Source organism: Mobula hypostoma, chromosome 9, assembly GCF_963921235.1.
Source record: "Mobula hypostoma chromosome 9, sMobHyp1.1, whole genome shotgun sequence".
Lineage (NCBI taxonomy): Eukaryota > Metazoa > Chordata > Chondrichthyes > Myliobatiformes > Myliobatidae > Mobula > Mobula hypostoma.
In genome coordinates, this window is record NC_086105.1 from 19,669,215 (window position 1) to 19,693,339 (window position 24,125).

Here is a 24,125-nt window from a genome sequence, read left to right on the forward strand (position 1 = left end):
CATAGTAGTTAAGTTTTCACAGTCTGAAAAGTGCAAAATTAACACTCTTTTCTGAGTCATACTTGTAGAGCATGTTTTATAGCAGATTAGAATGTTTACCAATGTAAATGTGCATGTACTTTGTCCCGAAAGAACCCAAACTACTTACTGTATTCAGATTCAAATCAAAGCAAGTTTAAAATGGTTATATATATCTTGTTTTAACATTTAGGAACAAGTTAAGTGGGCTGTTACTACCGGAGATTAGATTTTACCTGGAATGTTTTTGATCATGATGTATTATATTGATTATCAGTTATCACTTCACTAAATGACAGTCACATTTGAAATGGATGATGAATTTTCAAAAAAAAGAGCAACAATAATCGATTTCCATTAACATTAATTTTGCAGTTACCATTTGTTGTGCCTTAAGTCCCAATTTATTTTGGTTATAAGTTGCTACATTAATTTAATGAATGAACTTTTTAATACCAATCCTGCTTTAAATGATAAATGGCAAATCAGGGAAGTTTCACTAAGCAATGATTTATCTTTCTAAATTACTTTCAGAGAGTTGCATGCTCAGTTTCAATTCTTTTATTCTCCCTATTCAAATTCAGTAATCTCATAGTTTCCTTTCATTTTGTAACAGCTTTAATGATATTATAGCAACTAGAGCTTTCCTCTTGCACCTTCTGCCAGCTAAAGTTCTAGATTTTAGATTCTGTTCCTTGATTATGATTTCATTCTGCTAAAGCAGTAATTCCAGGATTGACCTACTTCTTTCTTACTTTGACACCATCGTTAGATGCTGTTAAGCTACTATCCAAGTTAATTTGCCCATTGTGTAAAAGTATGTGAACAGAATACAATGAAATGGTTGACATTCAGACAATAATGAATCCAACCTGTCTGATAGTTGAAGACTCGATGAGAAAGCCAACTCTGAAGAAGATACAAATATTCACTGAAGAGATATGGAGGGATTATGCAAATGGTTCAAAGTGTGGGGTTCTACGTTTGAATCAGAAGAACAGAATCTTTATTTATAATGGAGAAGAGCAACTTAATATACAGTGGCATCTTCTGTGGTGGTTTAGATCATGAGAACACTCAGTGTTCATCTAGAAATGCATACATGCATTAAGAAATGATACAGTGTTTCTCCAGAGTGATATCACAGAAAACAGGACAAACCAAAGACCAACACTGACAGAACCACATAATTATAACGTATAGTTACAGCAGTGCAAAGCAATACCATAATTTGATGAAGAGCAAATCATGGGCATGGTAAAAAAAAAAGTCTCAAAGTCCCCGAGTCGATTGACTCCCAAGTCCCCGATAGCAGGCGGCAAAAGGGAGAAACTCCCTGCCATAAAACTCCAGGCACTGTCAACTTGCCGATGCCTTGGAAGCAGCCGACCACAGCCGACACTGAGTCTGTCCGTCTGAAAACTTTGAGCCTCCGACCAGCCCCTCCGATACAGCCTCCCGAGCGCCTTCGACCTAGCCCCGGCCGCTGAAACAAGCAAAGCCGAGGATTCGGGGCCTTCTGCTCCAGAGATTCCAGTTACCACACAGTAGCAGCGGCAGCGAAGCGGGCATTTCAGAAGTTTTCCAGATGTTCCTCCGTACTCTCACATCAGTCTCCATCAGAAAATGCAGCAAAAAGTCTGCAAGTTATAATTGTACATTTATTTATTCAAATGACATTGCTGCCAAAGCTGGCATTTCTTGTCTTTAATTGTCCCTAAAATGAGATGAGAGTTCAAATCAATCACATTACTGGGTTTGAAGTCACGTGTAGGCCAAATTGAACTTGTTTCTTTTTTATAACTATCTCATAATTTCATAGTTGAGTCAGAGAGTAGCCTTAATCGCATAACTTTATATTCAATTATTTGATGTTAAATTTAACTGGTGCCATGTTGTGATTTGCACTCCTGTCTATGGCCATTTGTCCAGAACATTGGCCTGCAAGTCAAGTGACTTAACTGATACAGCAAGTATTTGGATAGTATTTGGAATGAAAAGTGAAGAAGCTGAAGCACAAAATGTCTCACATGTTTTGATAAGACACATTTGGACTGTTTTGGACGCTTGTTTTGGAACCAGCAAAATATTGATGTTTTTTATTTATTCTTCTACAGGTCCACAATCCCTTATCAGAAATCCTTGGGGCCAGTTGCATTTCGGAATTCAGAATTTTTTGGATTTCACACCCTCACCCCCACCCCCGATACCAAAAAACACGTATGCTCAAGTCCCTTATTTAACCTGTCTCAGTGAGGTGTAGGACCCAGCGGCGCACCAAACCTATGCACATCCTCCCATATACTTTAAATCATCTCTAGATTACTTATAATACCTAATACAATGTAAATGCTATGTAAATAATTGTTACACTGTATTGTTTAGGGAATAATGACAAGAAGAAATTTTATTTCCAAGAAAAACATTCAATAAAACATAAAAATATACAGCTTCAAATGAACCGAATCAAACAGATGGTAAATGACTGCTGCAATAAATGTAGAACGTTACTGTCACTGTCACTATAAAACTTCAGTAACTTGTCTTTCTGTTTACTTAAATCATATACAGTGGTAGTTCTATTTTCTGACACTATTTTCTTCAGTAAGATGCCTCACAGACACACCACATTCAAGCTTCTGCAATAACTCCACTTTCTGCGTAATTGATAGAGAAAATTCCTTCTCTTTTTCTGATTGTTACCCATAGGGGTATCTGCAGCTCTTTTTGACATTTTCACAGTGAAATTAAACAGAAAGTCAACAGTGAACACAAAATATCAGCGAACAGCAAATGCACGTGTAACCAGTACGAGCGCTGAGCCACAACTGACGTCTGGTGGCCTCTGCTAGTGCTGCCACGTCACACCTGAGTGACGTCAGCTGTTGGCAAAAGAAAACTTCGGTTTTCGGAGCTTTTTGGATTTCAGAATTTGGGATAAAGGAATGTGCACCTGTACTGGGAGCATTCAAAAGTTTGTCTGATTTTTTTTTCTCTCTGGTATACGCAATTATGAATAGTGATCTCATTGACCAATATGAGATCATTAGATCTGATTTGTTAAAATTTTGAAGGGCTGTTAAATTTCAAGGATGCAATTTGATGATCCCCAAACTTCTCTGTAGGCTCCACTTGAAAGAACATTGAACTTTGTGGGATTATCAATTGAGACCCGTTTCCAGTAACATGAAAACGATGTTACATATTTGTATGCTGTACAATTGTAAATTATTTTGTGATAATTAGATGAATAATGGATTGTTTGTTTCCAAAAGAACGGATATACCCCTCTGCTGTTAGCAGCTACTAGGAACCACCAAAAAATGGCAAAATGTCTTCTTAAAAAGGGTGCTGATGTGAATGCAAAGGACAAAACTGGGAGGTACGTTTGCACACTTTAAATCTTGAATTGTTGAATTAAGAAATTTAGGGTATGTGATTTCTTTTTGTTTATTATTTTATTCTTGAAATAGTACCAAATGAGCGCAGGTTATTGCTAACATGAGAAAATCTGCAGATGCTGGAAATCCAAAGCAACACACACAAAATGCTGGGGGAACTCAACAAATTAGGCAGCATCTATGGAAAAGAGTAAACAGTTGACATTTCAGGCTGAGACCCTTCTTCAGTACTGAGAGGGAAGGGGGAAGATGCCAGAATTATAAGGTGGGGGGAGGGGAAAGAGGCTAGCTGGAAGGTGATAGGTGAAAGGTCAAGGGCTGGAGAAAAAGAATCTGATAGAGGAGAGTGGACAATAGGAGAAGGGAAAGGAGGATGGGACTCAGGAAGAAGTAACAGGCAGATGAGAAGAAGGAAATGGTCGGAGTGGGGATTAGAAGCGGGGGGAAATTTTGTTCACCTGAAGGAGAAATCGATATTCATACCATCAGCTAAGGTGATGAATATAAGGTGATACTGCTGTTGTAATGCTATCCTTTCTGGTTATCAACAACAGGAATCTACATACAGAAAAGGTTGATTGAAATCACTGGCATGCATTCCATTACTTAAATTCAATCTGATTGTTCTACTGTATTGGTCTTGATTTTGTTTTAAGGTGTGTAATAGTATTCATTGAGAACAACTAGAAATCACCCATTGATCAAGTTGAATCTGGTTTGTTCAGCCAAGTTGTCCTTGCTGTTGCTGTTTAATTTCAAGATGTGCATTTTAATACTAATAACAAAGAGTGGTTAATTTTTCTGAATATGTAGTCTTTAATATTGGAAGTACAATCACAAATTGTGGATATCCAAAGTTCAAAGTAAATTTTATTGTCAAAGTACCTCTACTGTATGTCACCATACACAACCATAAGATTCCTTTTCCTGTGGGCATACTCAGCAGACCTATAGAATAGTAACTATAACAGGATCAATCAGAGTGCAGAAGAAAATAAAATGTGCAAATGCAAATATAAATAAATAGCAATAATTAATGAGAACATGAACTAATGGGATAAAGAGTCCTTAAAGTGAGATCATTGGTTATGGGAACATCTCAGTGGTTAGGCAAGTGAATGTAGTATTCCTTTTGCTTAAGAGCCTGATGGTTGAGCGGTAGTAACTGTTCTTGAACCTGTTGGTACAAATCTTGGGGCTCTTATACCTTCTAATTGATGGCAGCGGTAAGAAAAGAGCATGGCCTGGGTGGTGAGTATCTCTGACGATGGATGCTGCTTTCCTACGACAGCACTTCATTTAGTTGTGCTCAGTGGTGGGGAGGGTTTTACCCATGATGTACTGGGCCAAATTCGCTACCCTTTTGTAGGATCCAAATTCGCTACCCTTTTGTAGGATCTTCTGTTCAAAGGCATTGGTGTTTCTGTACCAGGCTGTGATGCAGCCAAACAATATACTCTCCACTACACATTTATAGAAAGTTAGTCAGAGTTGTAGATGTCTTAGTCCCCTATGGGAGTAGAGGCACTGCCGTGCCTTTTCAGAATTGCACTTGCATGTTGAACCCAGGACAGCTCCTCTGAAATGGTAACACCGAGGAACTTAAAGTTGCTGATGTTCTCCACCTCTGATTCCCCCCAATGCACAGTGGCTCGTGGACCACTGGTTTATTTCTCCTGACGTATACTATCAGTTCCTTGGTCTTGTTGACATTAAGTGAAAGGTTGTTGCTATGTCACCACTCAACCAAATTTTCAATCTCCCTTCTGTATACTGATTCATTACCAACTTTTGATTCGACCCACAACTGTGGAATCATCAGGAGATTTGAATATGTTATTGGAGCTGTGCTTAGCCCACACAGTCATAGGTGTAAAACAAGTAGAGCAGGGGACTTAGCACATAGTCCTGTTGTGCGTGTGCCTGCATTGATGGAAATTGTGGAGATTCCAGCTTCTTCAGCTACTTCTACAATAACAAGCTAAATTTCATTTAGTTAAAAGCTTTGAACTTCATACATTTATGCTTTCAGTTGCTTATTGAAGGAGGATATCAATAAATTGCACTTTTTTAAAAAGTTGGGGCTTATTGAGGCCTATCAGAGCATTGTTATGTTTGCCCTTTGGATCACCTTACGTAGAATGTCTCAATACGATATTAGAATACAATTGATGTATGCAAAGAAAGTAGAAGCATTTATACTGAGCATTCTGCAGTTTGGCAGCTGATTCTAGTTCATAGTCATAGTCATACTTTATCGATCCCGGGGGAAATCGGTTTCACTGTGCAAAATTATAATCTAATGCCTTTTAGTGAGTGCCTTTTGCTGTCCAATTAGATTTACTTAGTTTTGCCCAACCTTACCATTAGAATTCATATCCTATTATCAAGTGCAACAAATAGATGAGTTGTTTTTTCCTTGCTTACTCAAGTCAAATACAGCCTTTATGTTAAAGGATGGAGCCTATTGATCAGTATGGGCATATATATATATAAAAAACTATATTGTCAGTTCGAATAGACAACAATTGTGTGGCAAAGTGTAGCTTAAGTTCATTGTGATGGCTGGCAAAGGATTAGAATGCACAAGCTCATCAAATAAATTATCTTTGTAAATTGTGGATTATGTTTTTAAGGACATTATTCATTAAAATTTTTATAGATTCTGTGAACAAAATGTGTGAGTCAGCTGCATATGTTAACACAGAACAAATGAATATTTTATTTAATTGTTTGTAACCCAAATTTATAACAGGGCAATGATTTTTGATCTTCATCATGTTTCCTCTAGAACTACCCTGATGATTGCTGCAAGCAATGGACAAACTAACTTAGTTAAGCTGCTTCTACGTCATGGTACAGATGCTTCTTTAAAAGATGATAATGGATGGACAGCTGACGATTATGCACTTAGGAATGGACAACATGCGTAAGGATTTTGGTCTCTCTGTTTTCATGTCTTCATGTTGGAAAAGTGGCCGATAGGATTGAGGGTTGAAAATGAGGAGGTAGTTCCTCATGGGACCAATGTGGTACTCCCTGATCCTGCCATAGTTTGAGTAGGAGGGGCTTAGCAGGGTGAGCTGGCTGGTGTTTCATGCAGAATACACTAGGTTTCTGTGTAGCCTGAATCAATGGATTTAGCATTCTTATTACCAGCCTGGGAGAGAGACAGAGTATCAGGTATTTTCTCCCAGGTGTGGCCTGCTACTTGATGTCACTCAAGTGTTCTGAGAGCTTCAATTCTGAGACTGTTGTCCTAGAAGAGCTTTTGAAGGATTTTGAGGAAGCTGCTTTGGTGGCACTTTTTCAGTTCTTCAGTGGTTCCATTTACTATCAGAGAATGTATACAATGTACAACCAGAAGTTCTTGTTCTTTACAGACATCCACAAAAACTGAATAGTGCCTCAAAGAATGAGTGACAGTAAAAATGTTAGAACCCCTGAGCCCCAGACTCCCCTCCATGCACAAGTAGCAGCAAAGCATCGACCCTCCCCCTCCCGCTCCCCCACTTACTTCAGCAGAAAAGCATCTGCACCCTCCACCACCGAGGCAGCATTAGCAAAGCTTCCAAGTAAGACCGTGATCTGCAGTACATCAAAAAATCTAATCATTAACCCAATAATTTGATATACGACAGTGTCTGTCTCTCTCTCTCTCTCTCTCTCTCTCTCTCTCTCTCTCTCTCTCTCTCTCTCTCTCTCTCTCACTCTCTCTCACTCACTCTTGATCTCTCGCTCACTCTCCCACCCCCTCTCTCACCCTTCTCTCTCACCCCCTCTCTCTGCCGTTTCCCCTCCCCCTCTCCTCTCTCCCTCCCTCTCACTCTCCCTCTCACTCTCCCTCTCACTCTCCCTCTCACTCCCCCTCTCACTCCCCCTCTCACTCCCTCTCACACTCTCTCTGTCACTCTCTCCACTCCCCCCTCCCCCCTCTCTCTCCCCCTCTCTCTCCCCCCTCTCTCTCCCCCCTCTCTCTCCCCCTCTCTCCCCCTCTCTCTCCCCCCTCTCTCTCTCCCCCTCTCTCTCCTCTCTCCCCCTCTCTCTCCCCCTCTCTCTCCCCCTCTCTCTCTCCCCCCTCCCCCCCCCCCCTCTCCCCCCTCCCTCTCCCCCCCCCTCCCCTCCCTCTCCCTCCCCCCCCCCCCTCTCCCCCTCCCTCTCCCCCTCCCTCTCCCCCCTCCCTCTCCCCCCTCTCCCTCCCCCCTCCCTCTCCCCCTCCCTCTCCCCCCTCCCTCTCCCCCTCCCTCTCCCCCCTCCCCTCCCCCCTCTCTCCCCCTCTCTCTCCCCCTCTCTCTCCCCCTCTCTCTCCCCCCTCTCTCTCCCCCTCTCTCTCCCCCTCTCTCTCCCCCTCTCTCTCCCCCCTCTCTCTCCCCCTCTCTCTCCCCCTCCCTCCCTCTCCCCCTCTCTCTCCCCCCTCTCTCTCCCCCCCTCTCTCCCCCCTCTCTCCCCCCCTCTCCCCCTCCCCCCCCTCTCCCCCCTCTCTCCCCCCTCTCTCCCCCCTCTCTCCCCCCCTCTCTCCCCCTCCCTCCCCCCCTCTCTCCCCCCCCTCTCCCCCCCCCCTCTCCCCCCCCTCTCTCCCCCCTCTCTCCCCCCTCTCTCCCCCCTCTCTCCCCCTCTCTCCCCCCCTCTCCCCCCTCTCTCCCCCTCTCTCCCCCCCTCTCCCCCCCCTCTCCCCCCCCCCCTCTCCCCCCTCTCTCCCCCCCTCTCCCCCCCTCTCTCCCCCCCTCTCCCCCCCTCTCTCCCCCCTCTCTCCCCCTCTCTCCCCCCCTCTCTCCCCCCTCTCTCCCCCTCTCTCCCCCCCCCTCTCCCCCCCCTCTCCCCCCCTCTCCCCCCTCTCCCCCCCCTCCCCCCCTCTCCCCCCCTCTCCCCCCCCCTCTCCCCCCCTCTCTCCCCCCTCTCTCCCCCCCTCTCTCCCCCCCTCTCCTCCCCCCCTCTCTCCCCCCTCTCCCCCCCTCTCCCCCCCCCCCCCCCCCTCTCCCCCCCTCTCTCCCCCCCTCTCCCCCCCTCTCTCCCCCCTCTCCCCCCCTCTCCCCCTCTCTCCCCCTCTCTCTCCCCCTCTCTCCCCCCCTCTCTCTCCCCCTCTCTCCCCCCTCTCTCTCCCCCTCTCTCCCCCTCTCTCTCCCCCCTCTCTCCCCCTCTCTCTCCCCCCTCTCTCCCCCCTCTCTCCCCCCTCTCTCCCCCCTCTCCCCCCCTCTCTCCCCCTCTCTCTCCCCCCCTCTCTCCCCCCTCTCTCCCCCCTCTCTCCCCCCCTCTCCCCCCCTCTCTCTCCCCCCCTCTCTCTCCCCCCCTCTCTCTCCCCCCCTCTCTCCCCCCCCCTCTCCCCCCTCCCCCCCCCTCTCCCCCCCCTCTCTCCCCCCCTCTCTCCCCCCCCTCTCTCCCCCCCTCTCCCCCCCCCCTCTCTCCCCTCTCTCCCCCCTCTCTCTTTCACTGACTGTTTCACGTAAATGGTCAGAAAGGAGAGGGAAGACCAACAAAAACAAACAGCTGGCTGAGTTATGGTGTTATAGTCTGCCGCATCGCTATTTTCCAAGTTCCATCACTCAAGATTCAGCAACAGCTCGTCCCTCACCAATGAGAGAGAGGGATTAGCATCCAAGTTCAGGGTTCCCAACAGCTGATCTGCTGTTCCTGACATTCCGCTTTCTCCCGCAACACTTCAGTCGGTGGCACCGGCTTAGATTTGGCTCATCCCTGGGGCCACAAAGCTTTATAATCCCAAAAGCATGCCCGTCTTCTAGGCTGCATCCTTGGGATATTGAAAAATACCCATTTGGCAAGCTGTGGGAACAGGTTCCATTGCTACAGAAACAGAAGTTTGAGTGTAGCTGTAGGTTAGGTCTGCAGCAGAACCCCATCCACCATGAAAGGGAAAAAGAGAGACATTATAGATGGGAATTAAGCTGTTTCCACAGATGAGCTCACTGTCAAGTGCCATTGTAGCTCCACCCCATTCCATGTACTTTGAGGTGCCTGCTGTCGGTCTGTGTTGCAGACAGAAATTGAAAGGCTCAGATCACTGCTGGGTTTGTAATCTTACTCTTTCAGCATTCTTTTCAGCCAAAAGCTTCGGTGCCACATTAAGACCATGGTGAATTTCATAATCAGTATCTGTCTTCATAAAGTGATGGTTTCCAAGATGCATGTAGTATGCCAGATTTTCCAGGATCTCGTTGTGAACTTTTGTTGTGGTATGGCAATGGGTTACACCAGGGGCAGGTTTGTGCAGTACTTTTATTTTTCAGAAGTTATATGTGATGCCGCTTTTTTTATATGCTTAAGAATTTGTGCATGTGCAAACAATGTCTCCTGCAGTTAAAAAACTCCAGTTGGAGTGGCTTTGCATAGGTAGTGCATGCATAGGTTGAACACTTTTTCTTCAGGATGAGCTCTCCTTTAGTGTGAGATCTATCTGAACATTATTGAATACTGCAACTATTCTCCTTGTGCCATTGCTAATATTTTGAATGTTAACATATTAAAGTATCATCTTTTATAGTGAAAGAACCGGATCACTAAATCAAATGCTCAGTTCTTCTTGTTTTTGATAAACACTGTGATAAATCTGCTAGTCGATACAGTGGAGGGGGAGGACGAACGGGTGTCTAAAAATACCATTTGTCAAGAATTGATTCTTAACATAATCTGAAGTAATAAAGTAATACTGAAGATACAGTGCTCTGTAATGAATTGCTATCCATTTATTGTAATGCAGCAGTGGAGCATGAAATGGTACGATATAAATAAAGTGTATTGTACTTAATTTTACGGTGCAGAGTGTAATTTTAAATTTTAACCGATCACCAACTTAGAGGAATAGTACATTAATCATTACAGTAATACAGCAATTTAATGTCTCTATGGTGCTGTAATACTTTTATGCCTCAGGAGGGCAATCTTCAACAGCAGTCATTGATGGTGAAGGAGCAGAGCTTGAAGGTGCAACGCATGCAGTAGAACCGTTCCTTTTTAGATTATGAGGACTATTATTGTAGTTCTGTGTCATTTTTCAAAAGTCTGACTGCCTAAAACTAAGCTGCCCTTTCTTGAGAAAATTATGGATGGCATACAGTTTCATCAGTTCATGGCCAAAATAACTGGAATTCTTCTCAAAGTTTTGAATGTTTGCAGATCTCTTGCAATATTTTTAGATGTTCAGATTGTTTATCATCTTCCTCAGAATTATGATCTGTTACAGTGGCTTGATCAGAATTATTCGATCTTCATTTAAAACTGAAGTAGCTTTTACATCGCCATTAGTATTTACACATCCTCCAATCAGATTCAATCATTAAACAAGAATTAGCCATCTGACCAGTCAAGGCTGCTCCACTGTTCAATAAAATCAGGATTTATCTGGCCTTTACCTCATAACTTTTAATTCCCCTACTATGCAAAAATCATATCTAACTGTGTCTTAAATATACTTAATGATAGAGCATCTGTTGCTTCTCCTGGCAGAGAATTCCACAGATTCATTAATCTCTGGGAAAAGCCAAAAATTTTGAGGCTCACCAGTGGAGACAACTTTTCTGCCTCTCTCATATTTATCTCTTTCTTAATTTTACATGTTTCTATAAGATCTCCTCTCATTCTTCTGAATTCCAGCGTGCATAGTCCCAAACTGACTGCCTCATCTCCAGGATCAATCTACTGGGGGACCTCCTCTGCAACGCCTCCAAGGCCAGTGTTGCGTCTCAAGTAAGGAGACTGGAACATCATGCAGTGCACCAGGTGCAGTGTCACGTACCCTGTACAGTTGCAGCATAATCTCCTTGTTCTTAAATTCAATCCCTCTAGCAATGGCCAACATTCCATTTGTGTCTTTAATAACCTGTTACGCCTGCAAACCAACCTTTTCTGATTTATGTACAAGAACTCCCAAGATTGCTTGCTGCAGTCTTTCACGATATAAATAATAGCTTGTTCTTCTATTTTTGCTTCCAAACTGGATGATCTCCCATTTACCATTATACTCCATCCACCAGACTGCCCACTCACTTTGTTATCAAGGTCATTTAAATCCTAAATTGATGACGGCTAGATTTTCCTCTGGTTGAACCAATATTACATTGAAGTCTGGAGCCAAATCATCTTGCAGAAGCTCATGCTAGACCTCATGGAGCAGTTTATTGGCTGGTAGTTGGTGATAGTGCTATTAACGTCATCATTCAACATCTTGCTCATGATTGAGTGTGCACTGATTTGTTGTGGTAGCACATCCCCAAGTAATTTGAGACTATAGCAGGGAGGTACTGCTGCAGTTGTACAAGGCCTTGATGAGACCACACCTGGAGTATTGTGTGCAGTTTTGGTCCGCTAATCTGAGGAAAGACATCCTTGCCATAGAGGGAGTACAAAGAAGGTTCACCAGATTGATTCCTGGGATGGCAGGACTTTCATATGATGAAAGGCTGGATCGACTAGGCTTATACTCGTTGGAATTTAGAAGATTCAGGGGGATCTTATTGAAACATATAAAAAGTCCAGAACGAGGGATCATAGTTTGAGGATAAAGGGGAAGCCTTTTAGGACCGAGATTAGGAAAAACTTCTTCACTCAGAGAGTGGTGAATCTGTGGAATTCTCTGCCACAGGAAACAGTTGAGGCCAGTTTATTGGCTATATTTAAGAGGGAGTTAGATATGGCCATTGTGGCTAAAGGGATCGGGGGTATGGGGTGAAGGCTGGTACAGGGTTCTGTGTTGGATGATCAGCCATGATCATACTGAATAGCGGTGCAGGCTCGAAGGGCCGAATGGCCTACTCCTGCACCTATTTTCTGTGTTTCTATGTCTCTACATTGTTAGATGACAATGTTGTAACCATCATGGACCAACTTAACCAAAGACCTTACTTGGTTCTGAGATAAATTTTGCATAGGTGTTAGTGCAACGCTATTACACTCTGAGTTCTCCCATGGATTGTGTGAATTTTTCCAGGTGCTCTAGTTTCCTCCCAGTCTAAAGATGTATTGGAAAGGTTAATTGATCATTCTTATTTGCTCCATGTTTAGATTAAGGTTAATCAGGGCGTGGGGTTGCTGGGGCAGCATTGCTGGAAGGGCCGGAAAGGCCTACTCCATGTTGTATCACTGAATGAGTGAACGAACAAAGAAATAGAATTTTCTACTCCACAGTTGTAGGGATCCCATATATTTTTCTTGTATTCAGTTTGTTGAACCGTTTCTTGGAGTGAATCCAGTTGACTGGCTGGATCTGGTTTAGTGAGCTCAGGAGAGAAAGTTAAGAGGATCATTTGTTACATCTGGCTGAAGGTAGTTTTTGCAGTTGTTTGCTGGACTGAACCTTATTAAAGATGAATATGTTCGTGGAATTTTCTCTTCCAAAGTAGCACACACAAAATGCTGGAGGAACTCAGCAGGTTAGGCAGCATCTATGGAAGTGCCTCGGCCTGAAACATCGACAGTTTATTTATTTCCATAGGTGCTACCTGACCTGCTGAGATCCTCTGCCATCTTGTGTGTGTTGCTTTGGGGAATTTCCAGCATCTTCAGACTTTCTCATGTTTATAAATTTCTCTTCCTTTTGTTTAATTGTCCTTCACCATTCATTACCTGGTTGTGCCAGGACCATAAAGTCTTGTTTGGCCATGTGGTTGTAGAACTTCTTAGCTCTGTAGCATTTAGCTTGTGTTATTGGCATGCTTGTTGTCTTGTGCTGGAATTTTCCGAGATTTGAACTTCCTTTTCAGATGTACAGTACCTGGCTCTGCTCTTTTTCTCCCTTTGATCCAGATATGGTTACTATGTTTAATCTTATTTGACTGACATACTAGGGTTAACTATTGTGATGAGAAGACACCTATTGCTGCTGTTGATTTTGTTTTCAAACTCCTGATTGTTTTGACAAAATGTCGAGGAAGGGACTGTCTCAAAAGGAAAAAGGGCTGGTAAAGAGAGAGGACTTAGACTTAAAACACTTAGCAAAAGAACATAAGAAAAATATAATTTTTAAACCAGTGATTTTTTGTGATCTGAATGCACTACCTGGAAGGATAATTGAAACAGATTCAATAACTAATTTTAAAAGTGAGACGGATCAGTATATTGATGGAGAGTAATGTTTTTGAATAGAAGCTAGTTATATATTACTGGTTGAATAACTTATCCACTGTGCTGTTTTAGCTGTTCATTAATCTAAGAATGAAACTTGAATATTTGCAATAGTTTCTCTGTACTTTAGATTTTTTTGTAAAACAATATTTTTATGTTGGATAAAGTAAAAATTTATTGAAAAATATTTCTTCTCGTTTAGGCAGAATTCAAAATGTATAATATTTTTTCTTCTGATTTCTCCAGTTGTTCTCATCTAATCACTGAACATCATACAAAAAAGAGACATCGGTCATCACGCTTTAAATCAGGAGCGATGAAAGAGATGCCCAGTAGATCAGACCACTCTGCTGAAGTAAACTTGGGATTTGGAGAACCAGCCATGAATAAAGAGAGTAAGTTTGAGGGAAAATGTCAATAAATATATATGTATATTATATTGTTTTGAACATATTTCAATATTGTGTAAAAGGATACCTCTGGTCTTGTAAAGTACTAAGAAAATAGGCACTGTGGTTTTAAATTTAGTTTTAAGAACTTTTGTGAAAAAGGATACTGTATAAATCAAATGGTGTAAAAGTAATGGCTGATGTTTATTTGAATGATTTAATGCTAAAAGACAGGATATTTGATTGCTCTTGCAGGATGTGGGAAGGCAGAGAGACCTCCAGTGTCCTTGACAACAACAATTGCGAGAAGTGTATCCAGCTGCAGCTTCTAACAATCTGAGTTAAGGAATTGTAACTGGAACTGAATGAACTCCAGTTCATTTGGGAGGCTGCGGGGCTGATAGATAGGACAAATAGAGAAGTAGTTACACCCATGGTGCAGGATACTGGAAACGGCGTGACAGTCAGGAAAGAGAAAGAGGTTAAGCAGCCAGTGCAGAGTACCCCTGTGGTCATTCCCCTCTACAACAGATATACCACTTTTGATACTGATGGGCTGAATTACCTATCAAAGGAAAGTCACAGTGGTCAGGTCTCTCGCACTGAGTCCAGCTCTTTGAGGCTCAGGTGGGAAGGGAGTATAAAGGCGAGCTGTGGTGATAGGGGATTCATTAGTTAGGGCAACAGAAAGGAGGTTCTGTGGATGAGAACGAGATTCCCAAAAGGTATGTTGCCTTCTGGGTGCCAGAGTTCAGAACATCTCAGATCAAGTCCTCAGCATTCTTAAGGAAGAGAGTGGTCATGCCCACGGAGGTACCAATGATACAGACAGGACGTATAATGAAATTCTACAAAGTGAGTTCAGGGAATTAGGTGCTACGTTAAAGGGAAGAACCTCCAGGATTGCTACCCATGCCAGTGAGGTCAGAAATAAGAAAATTATACAGTTTTAATACATGGGTAATGAGTTGGTGTAGGAGAGAGGGCATCAGATTTTTGAATCATTGGGCTCTCTTCTAGGGAAGATGGGACCTGTACAGAAGGAACGGTGTGCACCTAAACTGGAGGGGACTAATATCCTTGTGGGAAGGTTTGCTGGTGCTACGTGAGTGTGGGGGAGTGCTCAACTAGAGTTACAGGGGTTGGGGGGATTAAAGGAGGAGGAGTTGTGTTTCTAGTTAAGGAAAATGTCATGGCAGTGCTCAGTCAGGACAGACTGGAGAGTTTCGCGAGTGAGGTGTTTTGAGTGGAAATGAGAGTAAGAAAGGTATGACCACATTAATGGAGCTATATTACAGACCACCCAACAGCCCGAGGGATTTAGAGGAGCAAATGTGTAGACAGATCACAGACTGTTGCAAGAAACGTGAGGTTGTTATAGTAGATGATTTTAACTTTCTACATATTGACTGGGACCCCCATACTGTAAAAGGACTAGATGGGGTAGAGTTTGTCCGACGTGTTCAGGAAAATTTCCTTCATCAGTACATAGAAGTCCCAACAAGAAAATATGTGATACTTAATCTGCTATTAGGGAATGAGAGAGGGCAGGTAACAGAAGTTTGTGTAGGGGTAGACTTTGTATCTAATGACCATAATGGCATTAGTTTCAAAGCAAATATGGAAAAAAGATAAGTCTGGTCTGTGGGTTGTGATTCCAATTTTGATGGTATCAGATAGGATCTGACAAATGTTGATTGGGACAGGTTGTTTTCTGGCAAAGGTGTACTTGGCAAGTGGGGAGCCTTGAAAAGTGAAATTTTGAGAGTGAAAGTCTTGCATGTGCCTGTCAGAATAAAAGGTAAACATAACACGTTTGTTTGTTTTTAACAGAGGCTTCGCTTAAGAAAAAAAGGAGGTGCATAGCAGGTATAGTCGGGTAGGAACAAATGAGGTACTTATGGAGAATAAGAAATGTAAGAGAGCACTTAAGAAAGAAATCAGGAGGGCTAAAATAGGACAGGAGGTTGCCCTAGCAGACAAGGTGAAGGAGAATTCTAAGAGCTTCTACAGATACATTAAGAGCAAAAGGATTGCAACAGACAAAATTCTTCTGGAAGATCAGAATGGTAATCCATGTGCAGAGCCAAAATAGATGGAGGAGATCTTAAATGATTGTTCTGCATCTGTATTTACTCAGGAGATGGATGCGAAGTCTTTAGAAGAGAGGCAAAGCAGCATCAACTTCATGGACCCTATACAGATTACAGAGGAGGAGGTATTAGCTGTCTTGAGACAAATTAGGGTTGATAAATCCCCTGAACCTGACATGGTATTTCCTCAGTCCCTGTGGGAGGCAATTGCAGAAATTGCAGGTACCCTAGCAGAGATACTTAAATTATCTTTAGTGACAGGTGAGGGATTGGAGGATAGATAATGTTGTTGCGCTGTTTAAGGAAGACTCTAAAAATTAAGCAGAAAATTATATGCTGGTGAGCTTGACGTCAGTAGTGGGAAAGTTATTGGAAGGTATTCAAAGGGACCAAATATGAGTATTTGGATAGACATGGACTCATTATGGATAGTGAACATGGCTTCATGCAGGTAGGTCATGTCTAATCAATGTTAGAGTTTTTTGAGGAAGTTACCAGGAAAGTTGATGAAGGGAAGACAGTGGGTGTTGACTACATGGACTTTAGCAAGGCATTTGACAAGGTCCCGCATGGGAGGTTGGTCAAGAAGATCCAGTCGCTTGAAATTCAAGATGAGGTAGTGAGTTGGTTTAGAAGTTGGCGCTGTGGGAGAAGCTAAAAATGGTAGTAGATGGTTACCTCTCTGGAGTGCCGCATGGATTGGAGTTGGGTCCATTGTTGTTTGTCAACTATATCAGTGATAAGGATCGTAAGGTGGTTAACACCAAAGTTGAGGGTGTAGTGGACAGTGAGGAAGACTATCAGAGCCTGCAACGGAATCCAGACCACCTAGAAAAATGAACGAAAAATGGCAGGTGGAACTTAATGCAGACAAGTGCAAAGTGTTGCACTTCAGTTGGACCAACCAGAGTAGATGTTACACAGTGCACGGTAGACCACTGAGGAATACAGGTACCTAATTCATTGAAGTGATGTCACATGCAGATAGGGTCATAAAGAAAGCTTTCAGTACAATATAAAATACTCTGCAGATGCTGGGGTCAAAGCAATACAACATGCTGAAGGAACTCAGCAGTTCAGGCAGCATCCGTGGAAACAATCATTCAACGTTTCGGGCTGAAGCCCTTCGTCAGGACTGTACATTGGCCTTCGTAAATCAAAGTATGAGCACAGGAGATGGGATGTTATGTTGAAGTTGTAGAAGTCGTTGTTGAGGCCTAATTTGGAAAATTGTGTGCAGTTTTGGTCATCTACCTACAGGAAAGATGTAAATAAGGCTGAAAGAGTATAGAGAAAAAAACTTACAGGGAAGTCACTAGGACTGGAGGATCGGAGTTATAAGGAAAGGTTGAATAGGTTCGGAGTTTATTTTCACACTGATATTTTTATTACTAGGATTTGGATCTGTATTCCTTCTCTCGAAACAAAGAAGTTGTCATTTGCCATGAGTCGATAACTCGAGTGCATAAACATTAAAGCTGCAAGAATATACTTGAGTTCCTTATTGCCTTACCTTTAATATAGTGAGATAATTAGAGTTGTTAGAGACTACTAACAGCAATTCTCCCCTGCAAAAGACTGCACATCGCCAGTTCTCCTGGAGAGTACATTTGAAATCCTGAATCAAAAGACATACAAAGCAAAAATAATGCTCGTAGTCTGGTTAGACAATTTTGCAGACCCATACATTGAGTTGATTGACTTGCCAGAGCTCTGAATTTTGAAGTGGAAAGATCTACAGATGCTCCTACAATTGTCCCTTTCACTGAGCATCCTTGTCATATGGTGAATGTTGTCTCCAAAATTGTCCCAGCCGTGCCACTTTGGGTCAATGTATGGTAAAGAATGGGAGACTTAGCTGGTCTGTTTCCTCTACCATGAGGTGGTAGTGATATCTGTGTTAAGAAAATCCCTGTTATTCTGTCTCAAATTCCCATCAGGAAATTGCTTAAGCCAAGTGGAAAGTTCTTTCATTGGTATTGGATCTTGCTTCAAATGGACTTTTGTAGAAGCTGATCTTCGTGTTTTGCGGTTTTTTAATGCTTTGAATGTGCACTGTTTTTAATTCAGCAACCAATATCAACATTAGTAAATCAAGAGCTGTGTGTTATGATTAAGTTTCATGGCTAATTGCATACTTTTATCCTAACCACTGACAATGAAAAGAATCTGGTTGAAAGAAATAGAACAATAATTTCAAGCACTGTCCTGGACACTATTGCTTCAGCATGATTTTGTTTAAGTTACTCTGGAAAGATATATTTATCATGGCTCTAGCGACAAATATTTATTCATTAGTTTCCAGAAAGCTGTTCATTGTGAAAAATGAAGAAGCTCTCCACTCTCAGTAATTGTAATACCTGCTTTGGACCCACATTTCCATCTTGTTAAGTAACGTCGAATAAAGACCCAGGCAACTCAAGTGTCTTATTTCAATAATCGCACAATCTAGAAAAAAAACCTTTTTTAGATGATGTTTTCCTGTTTGTCATTTGTTTAGAGCTATGTTTAGAGTTCTATTTTCCCTTGTTCCTGATTTTTTTTTCATCTATTCCTTATGGCCACTCCAGTCGATACAGAATATCAGGAGAGTCCTAAACTGAAGTCAAGAACAAGACGTTCTGTAAAAGGTAGTATTAAATGTGACATCTACCTTTTGTTCCCTTTTGCACAGTACTAACTTTGTGAACATAAAGAATTGGATTTTGTATAAATAATTGCTGTATGTCATGGATTGTATAACTTTCAGAAGATTTGAACTGTGACTAAATTAATTTCGACTACCAAAATTATATTTTATTCTGTTTTCTCTGACTCTTATGTCTATTTAGAGGTGGAGATGGGAATGTAGTACCATTTGCCATCTTGTTGAACAACAGAATATTTCTACATTTTATTGAGCTATTTTTCCATCTATCTTGTGCCTATGACCTGAAACTTGCATATAAATTTATTTTATTAGATGTAAATCTAAAAATATATTTCAATATGCTTCTCATTGGTCCAGTATTTATAACACACTTCTTTCACCCCCTCTGTTAATCACCTGCTGCAAAGTGCCAGACTTTTCCATATCTCTGGTAGCACCTTTTAATTGTAAGTGATAGCACAGAAAGGTGCCGGTAGTGGGAAGGACTAGAGTGAATATCTTCACAAACTCTGCCACCAATGGTTGTTAGGCAGGTAAGCCTACCTAAGTGTTACGAATGCTTCTGACAATAAGAAATGTCCAATATGTTCCGATGCTATCAGAAATTAATAAAATTTTACTGTCCACCATTGAACTCTGAGAGATCCAATGTTACAGAGCAGTCATAGAAACATTGGCAAATCTTTCCAGTGTGCTTAGGACTTATGCTGAACTTACTGGCAGTTATATGAAGAAACATCTGCTATTCCACCTGAAACAGCTGGTAATGTCCTAAGTTTATATAAACATAAGTATGGAAAACAGTTCTCTGTTCTTTGCATTAGATATATATTTATATTCCATTGGTGTTACAAAATGAAATGAAATGCTGATTTTTTTTTACACATTTAGCATTTTCATTCTTGTTTCCAATATCCTTAATAACTGCAATTTGTAGTCATAACCACTCAGCAACAAATACAAAATTTATTCTCATAGCCTTTCATTACATCTTTTGCTAATTCATTTAAGTCTGATTCTTGTTCTTGAACCGTGTACTAGTAGAGCCAACTTCTCTCAGCTTGCTGTATTTTAAAACATTGCGACCTCTATTTCCATTAAATCTCTCATGATTTCTTTGCTAAAGGAGAGCTGACCCACTTGTCTAATGTAATCTTATACTGGTTGACCACCGCAAATCCAGAATGATTGGGACCTGTGTAAGTGCTGGATTAGTGATTCTGCCCAATCTTAGGTGGTTAGGTTAGGATTAAATAAACTCTTCTAACCCACTTAATGATCTCCACACCCTTGGATAATATAGAAAAAAGAAATGACAAATGAAAAGCAAGCGAAATTTATTGAAGTACAGTACAGGCAAAATACCATAAGACAAAGGAGCAGAAGTCGGCCTTTTGGCCCATCGAGTCTGCTCCGCCATTTTATCATGAGTTGATCCATTCTCCCATTTAGTCCCACTCCCATGCCTTCTCACCATAACCTTTGATGCCCTGGCTACTCAGATACCTATCAATCTCTGCCTTAAATACACCCAATGACTTGGCCTCCACTGCTGCCTGTGGCAACGAATTCCATAGATTCACCACCCTCTGGCTAAAAAAATTTATTCACATTTCTGTTCTGAATGGGCGCCCTTGAATCTTTAAGTCATGCCCCCTCGAACTAGACTCCCCCATCATGGGAAACAACTTTGCCATTGTGCTGTAGATTTTCTATGTTCTACTGTATTAGAAAGTACCTGTTGAGAATCTGTGTAACATTGGCTCCATTCCGATGACAAGCAATTCATCTAAAATGTTAATCCTGGTTCTATTCCTTGATGAATGCTGACTTGCCAGCAGATTAATGCTCCATTTTTTTGCTGTTATTTCTGATTTCTTGAATCCACTTTTCCCTTGTGAATTCCCGAGAGATTCATTCGTCTGAGTCATACGTTTATTTTTCTGTGGTAATTTCATGTAAGATCTTTGTATATAATATTGATCAAATGGGGAATTATATCAACGTATGCAACATTATCGACCTTTAAAAGTGTCTTCCTCCATGTACAAAGAATTTTTCCTCTAATTTCCTTTTAGGCCTGCCAGATCCTTGTGCATTCTTATTTTGTTTCTTATGCTTAATGTCAGCTCTTTGCTTCTAGTATTGAAGAATGAGTACTCATCCTCAAGCCATATTTTTAAACATATTTTGCAAGTTGCAATATTGATTTGAATATAGATATAGAAGCATAGATATAATTAAAATTTATGCAATAACATATCTGATATTGAGCATTGTTGTTCATTTACGCATCTATGGCACATCAGGGGACATTTTTTCTGCTGTTTCCTTAGCATTTGTCTGTTACAAGGCCGAGTTGCTAGCTTGACGCTCAACCCAGCTCAGATGGAAATTGTGCAAGGGTCTGGCTGAAGTCAAACCCAGGACCATTTTCATCAAAGTCCAGTACTGCTGCCACTGCATCACTGGCCAGCAAAGTTTAGCATACAGATAATATCTTTATGGAGAGTCTGATGTTCATAATGGATCCTTCTATGGGAACATGGTGTATGAATGTAGAAAAAATAATTTCATCTGGACAGAACTGCAATCAGTAATACTCAAATGGATTCTGTCCTTTTTTCTCTCTGTTTAACAATAAACTTGTAATATTTGGAGAATGAACTAAAGCTTAAAATGAATTTGGATGAATTAATTCACCTGTATGTCATTTGCTTTGCTCTCCAGTGATAGGTGATAATTCTCTGACAGAACCTTTCAGTGGGTAAGCTGGAACTACTGCTGTTGCAATTTAAACATTTCTTAAGTAGATTAATTTCTTATTGGTTTTATGTCATTTTCTTGTCCATGTAAGATTTTTCTTTAAATGTTTTCCTTTTAGGGAGTCAAAGAGTGCTGTAAATTCCTGGTTGTCCTCAGATGAAGAAGATAATGTGCCATGTTCTTCCAAGGTAGTAATTTGCTATTGATATAATTTGTTGTGTTATCTCATTTTTGAATTTAAGTGACTAACAATGATGGTATTTCACTGAAATAGTTTTTATTAAAGTAGATACCTGTATCATATATCAATATTCATTAAAGGAATGCTGCTTGAACTTGGTGGGGTGGTCATAGAAACATAGAAAACCTACAGCTCAGTACAGGCCCTTCGGCCCACAAAATTGTACCGAACATGTCCCTACCTTAGAAATTACTAGGCTTACTCATAGCCCTCTATTTTTCTAAGCTCCATGTACCTATCCAAAAGTCTCTTAAGAGACCCTATCGTATTCACCTCCACCACCGTTGCCAGCAGCCCATTCCACGCACTCACCACTCTCTGCGTAAAAAAAACTTAAAGCTGACGTCTTCTCTGTACCTACTCCCCAGCACCTTCAACCTGTGTCCGCTTGTGGCAACCATTTCAGCCCTGGGGAAAAGCCTCTGACGATCCACACGATCATCTTTATGCTGGAATTCTGTATCCCACTGTAACCATTTTCTGTAACTGTTTAAATAATTGGAATGTTGCATTCTAGGGCTTTATTTTGAATTATAAATCATTTTTATTAAGAAGCAAAATTAGAAAAAGTTGGAGCGAATAAATTACTTTCACAAGGAAATTCAAATTCAGTGGCATTGTAGACCTTGCCATTCCAAAAGATAAAGGAGTGTAGTCCAGACATGATGAATGTGTTCTTTGTGGGCATATCTAGAAACAAGAGGTCACTTTTTAAAAATAAGGGCTTGCCACTTAAAATTCAGACCTTTTGCTACTTTACTGAGGTCACAGGCTTTGCCAAGACCAACTTCTCCAAAGAAGAGGCTCCAGTTGCACTTGGCTATGTTGGAAATCCTTGGCTAGCCATATTCCACAGTAAATTGTGTTTTTCATGACAGATCATTAAAAATGCAATTCGTTGTTGAACATGGCTGTTACTGACTAGAAGATTAAAAGCCATCAAGCTGACTTCCTGGAAACCAGTTGCAATGATTTATCACTTTTTAGAAAATGAGGATTTAGCTTACAAAACTACTTTGTGCAGCTGTGTACTAAATCAGAAGTGCTGAAAAGATAAACTAAAGTTGAAAGTATGTCACAAGTCAAACAATTCAAGTTAATTAAACTTCAGGCAGGCAAAGAAATGCACCTTGTATCAAATGCTTTGAACTTTTGCATTAAAGAGCTTGAAACCTTTCCCTGTCCACATAATAATTCAACTGAGTTGAGAATTTAGTGCCTGCATTGGGAGTCCGAAAATAGTTATTTAAGTATATGGCCTGCCCTGCAAAGCCAAGTGTAACTGCAACCTCTGTTTTGGAGAAGTTGTCCTGGGCAAAGTCTGTGGCCTGAAGAAAATAGCCCCATTTTGGTGTGGCATTAAAATGAAAGGGCATTGAGCAACAATCACAGATTGAAAGCAAGTTGTTTAGGACCAGTAAACTAGAAACTGTTAAAGTGGCAAAGGTTGCCAGCGGTTCATGGAAGGAAACAGATAAGAACAGGCGAAATTAATGATGAGGCAATCAAAGTCATGTAGCTTGTGGATCTTTAGGAAGTAAAGTGGATTATGAATGATCTGATGATTATATGGATGTGAAGGAAGGACCTCCAGAGGGAAAGAGGTTAATTTGAAACTAGCTGGAAGGAAATGTCTTTTATTTATTGGTAGAGTCATGGTCCAAAATGCATTGTATGAACCTTAGGTTAATTTCAAGCAAAAATCCAACGATAGGTCACATTATCTTTGGAAGTATTTGAGTTTTGAAAACCGAAGTTTTGCGTCCTCAGAAGGGTATATTAATCTGAAAACCTGCTTCGTTAGATCTAAAAAGCCCCATATGATTATTTTTAAAATGAGCAGGTCTTAGTGTCCTGGCCAGCATTTATGCCTTCATCGGTATTAATGTGGCCAAATTGGCATTTGCTTTCATAACATTAGCTACGTGTTTTAAGAGCTCTTCATTAGTTGTCCTAAGGATGCTGGTGCCAGTACATAAATACAGAAGCTTATTATGTTATTAACAAGTTGATGCTATAGCCAAGAAAGCACGCCTATGCTGGTAGTTCCTCAGAGGGCTAACAAAATTCTGTATGGTCATTGATGACTGTTAACATAGTCCAGTCCACCACGTAAACCAATCTCCCCTCCGTTGACTTCCCGCTTGCGTCAGGAAAGCTGCTATAATCGAGGAGCTCTCCCGCACCAGTCTTTCTTTTTTCTCCCCTCTCCCACTGGGCAGAAGGTAGAAAAGCTTGAAAGTATACACCATTAGACTCATAAGTATATTCTATAGATATTTGCCTAGTAGGAGAATTAAAGGTTATGGGAAAAAGGCAGGTAAGTGAAGGTAGGTCCATGGTTAGATCAGCCATGATCTTATTGAATGGCGGAGCAGGCTCCATGGGACAGATGGCCTACTCCTGCTCCTATTTCTTATGTTCTTAAGCTCTATCCGTTATCAGACTCTTGACTAGACTTCTCATATGCTAAAGATTAGCTTGTGATTACACAAT

At 41.3% G+C, this 24,125-nt stretch overlaps 1 protein-coding gene and 1 long non-coding RNA gene across 5 annotated transcripts in view; one reads left to right on the forward strand and one right to left on the reverse strand.

The window, feature by feature from the left end:
- LOC134351543 (ankyrin repeat domain-containing protein 26-like) overlaps positions 1 to 24,125 on the forward strand; it is a 110,586-nt gene that overhangs the window by 19,472 nt on the left and 66,989 nt on the right. For all 4 annotated transcript variants that reach the window (XM_063057826.1, XM_063057825.1, XM_063057828.1 and 1 more), the window contains exons 4-9: positions 3,294 to 3,400; positions 6,211 to 6,348; positions 13,737 to 13,885; positions 18,543 to 18,602; positions 21,353 to 21,389; positions 21,507 to 21,576. In XM_063057826.1, the coding sequence (XP_062913896.1) occupies positions 3,294 to 3,400; positions 6,211 to 6,348; positions 13,737 to 13,885; positions 18,543 to 18,602; positions 21,353 to 21,389; positions 21,507 to 21,576 (561 nt within the window). The remainder of the gene's footprint in view (positions 1 to 3,293; positions 3,401 to 6,210; positions 6,349 to 13,736; positions 13,886 to 18,542; positions 18,603 to 21,352; positions 21,390 to 21,506; positions 21,577 to 24,125) is intronic.
- Positions 19 to 18,455, reverse strand: LOC134351546 (uncharacterized). Its single transcript, XR_010019174.1, has 4 exons — positions 18,333 to 18,455; positions 17,486 to 17,590; positions 6,937 to 7,007; positions 19 to 1,658 (listed from the first exon to the last, which is right to left on the reverse strand). It is a non-coding gene; the product is annotated as an uncharacterized LOC134351546 (long non-coding RNA).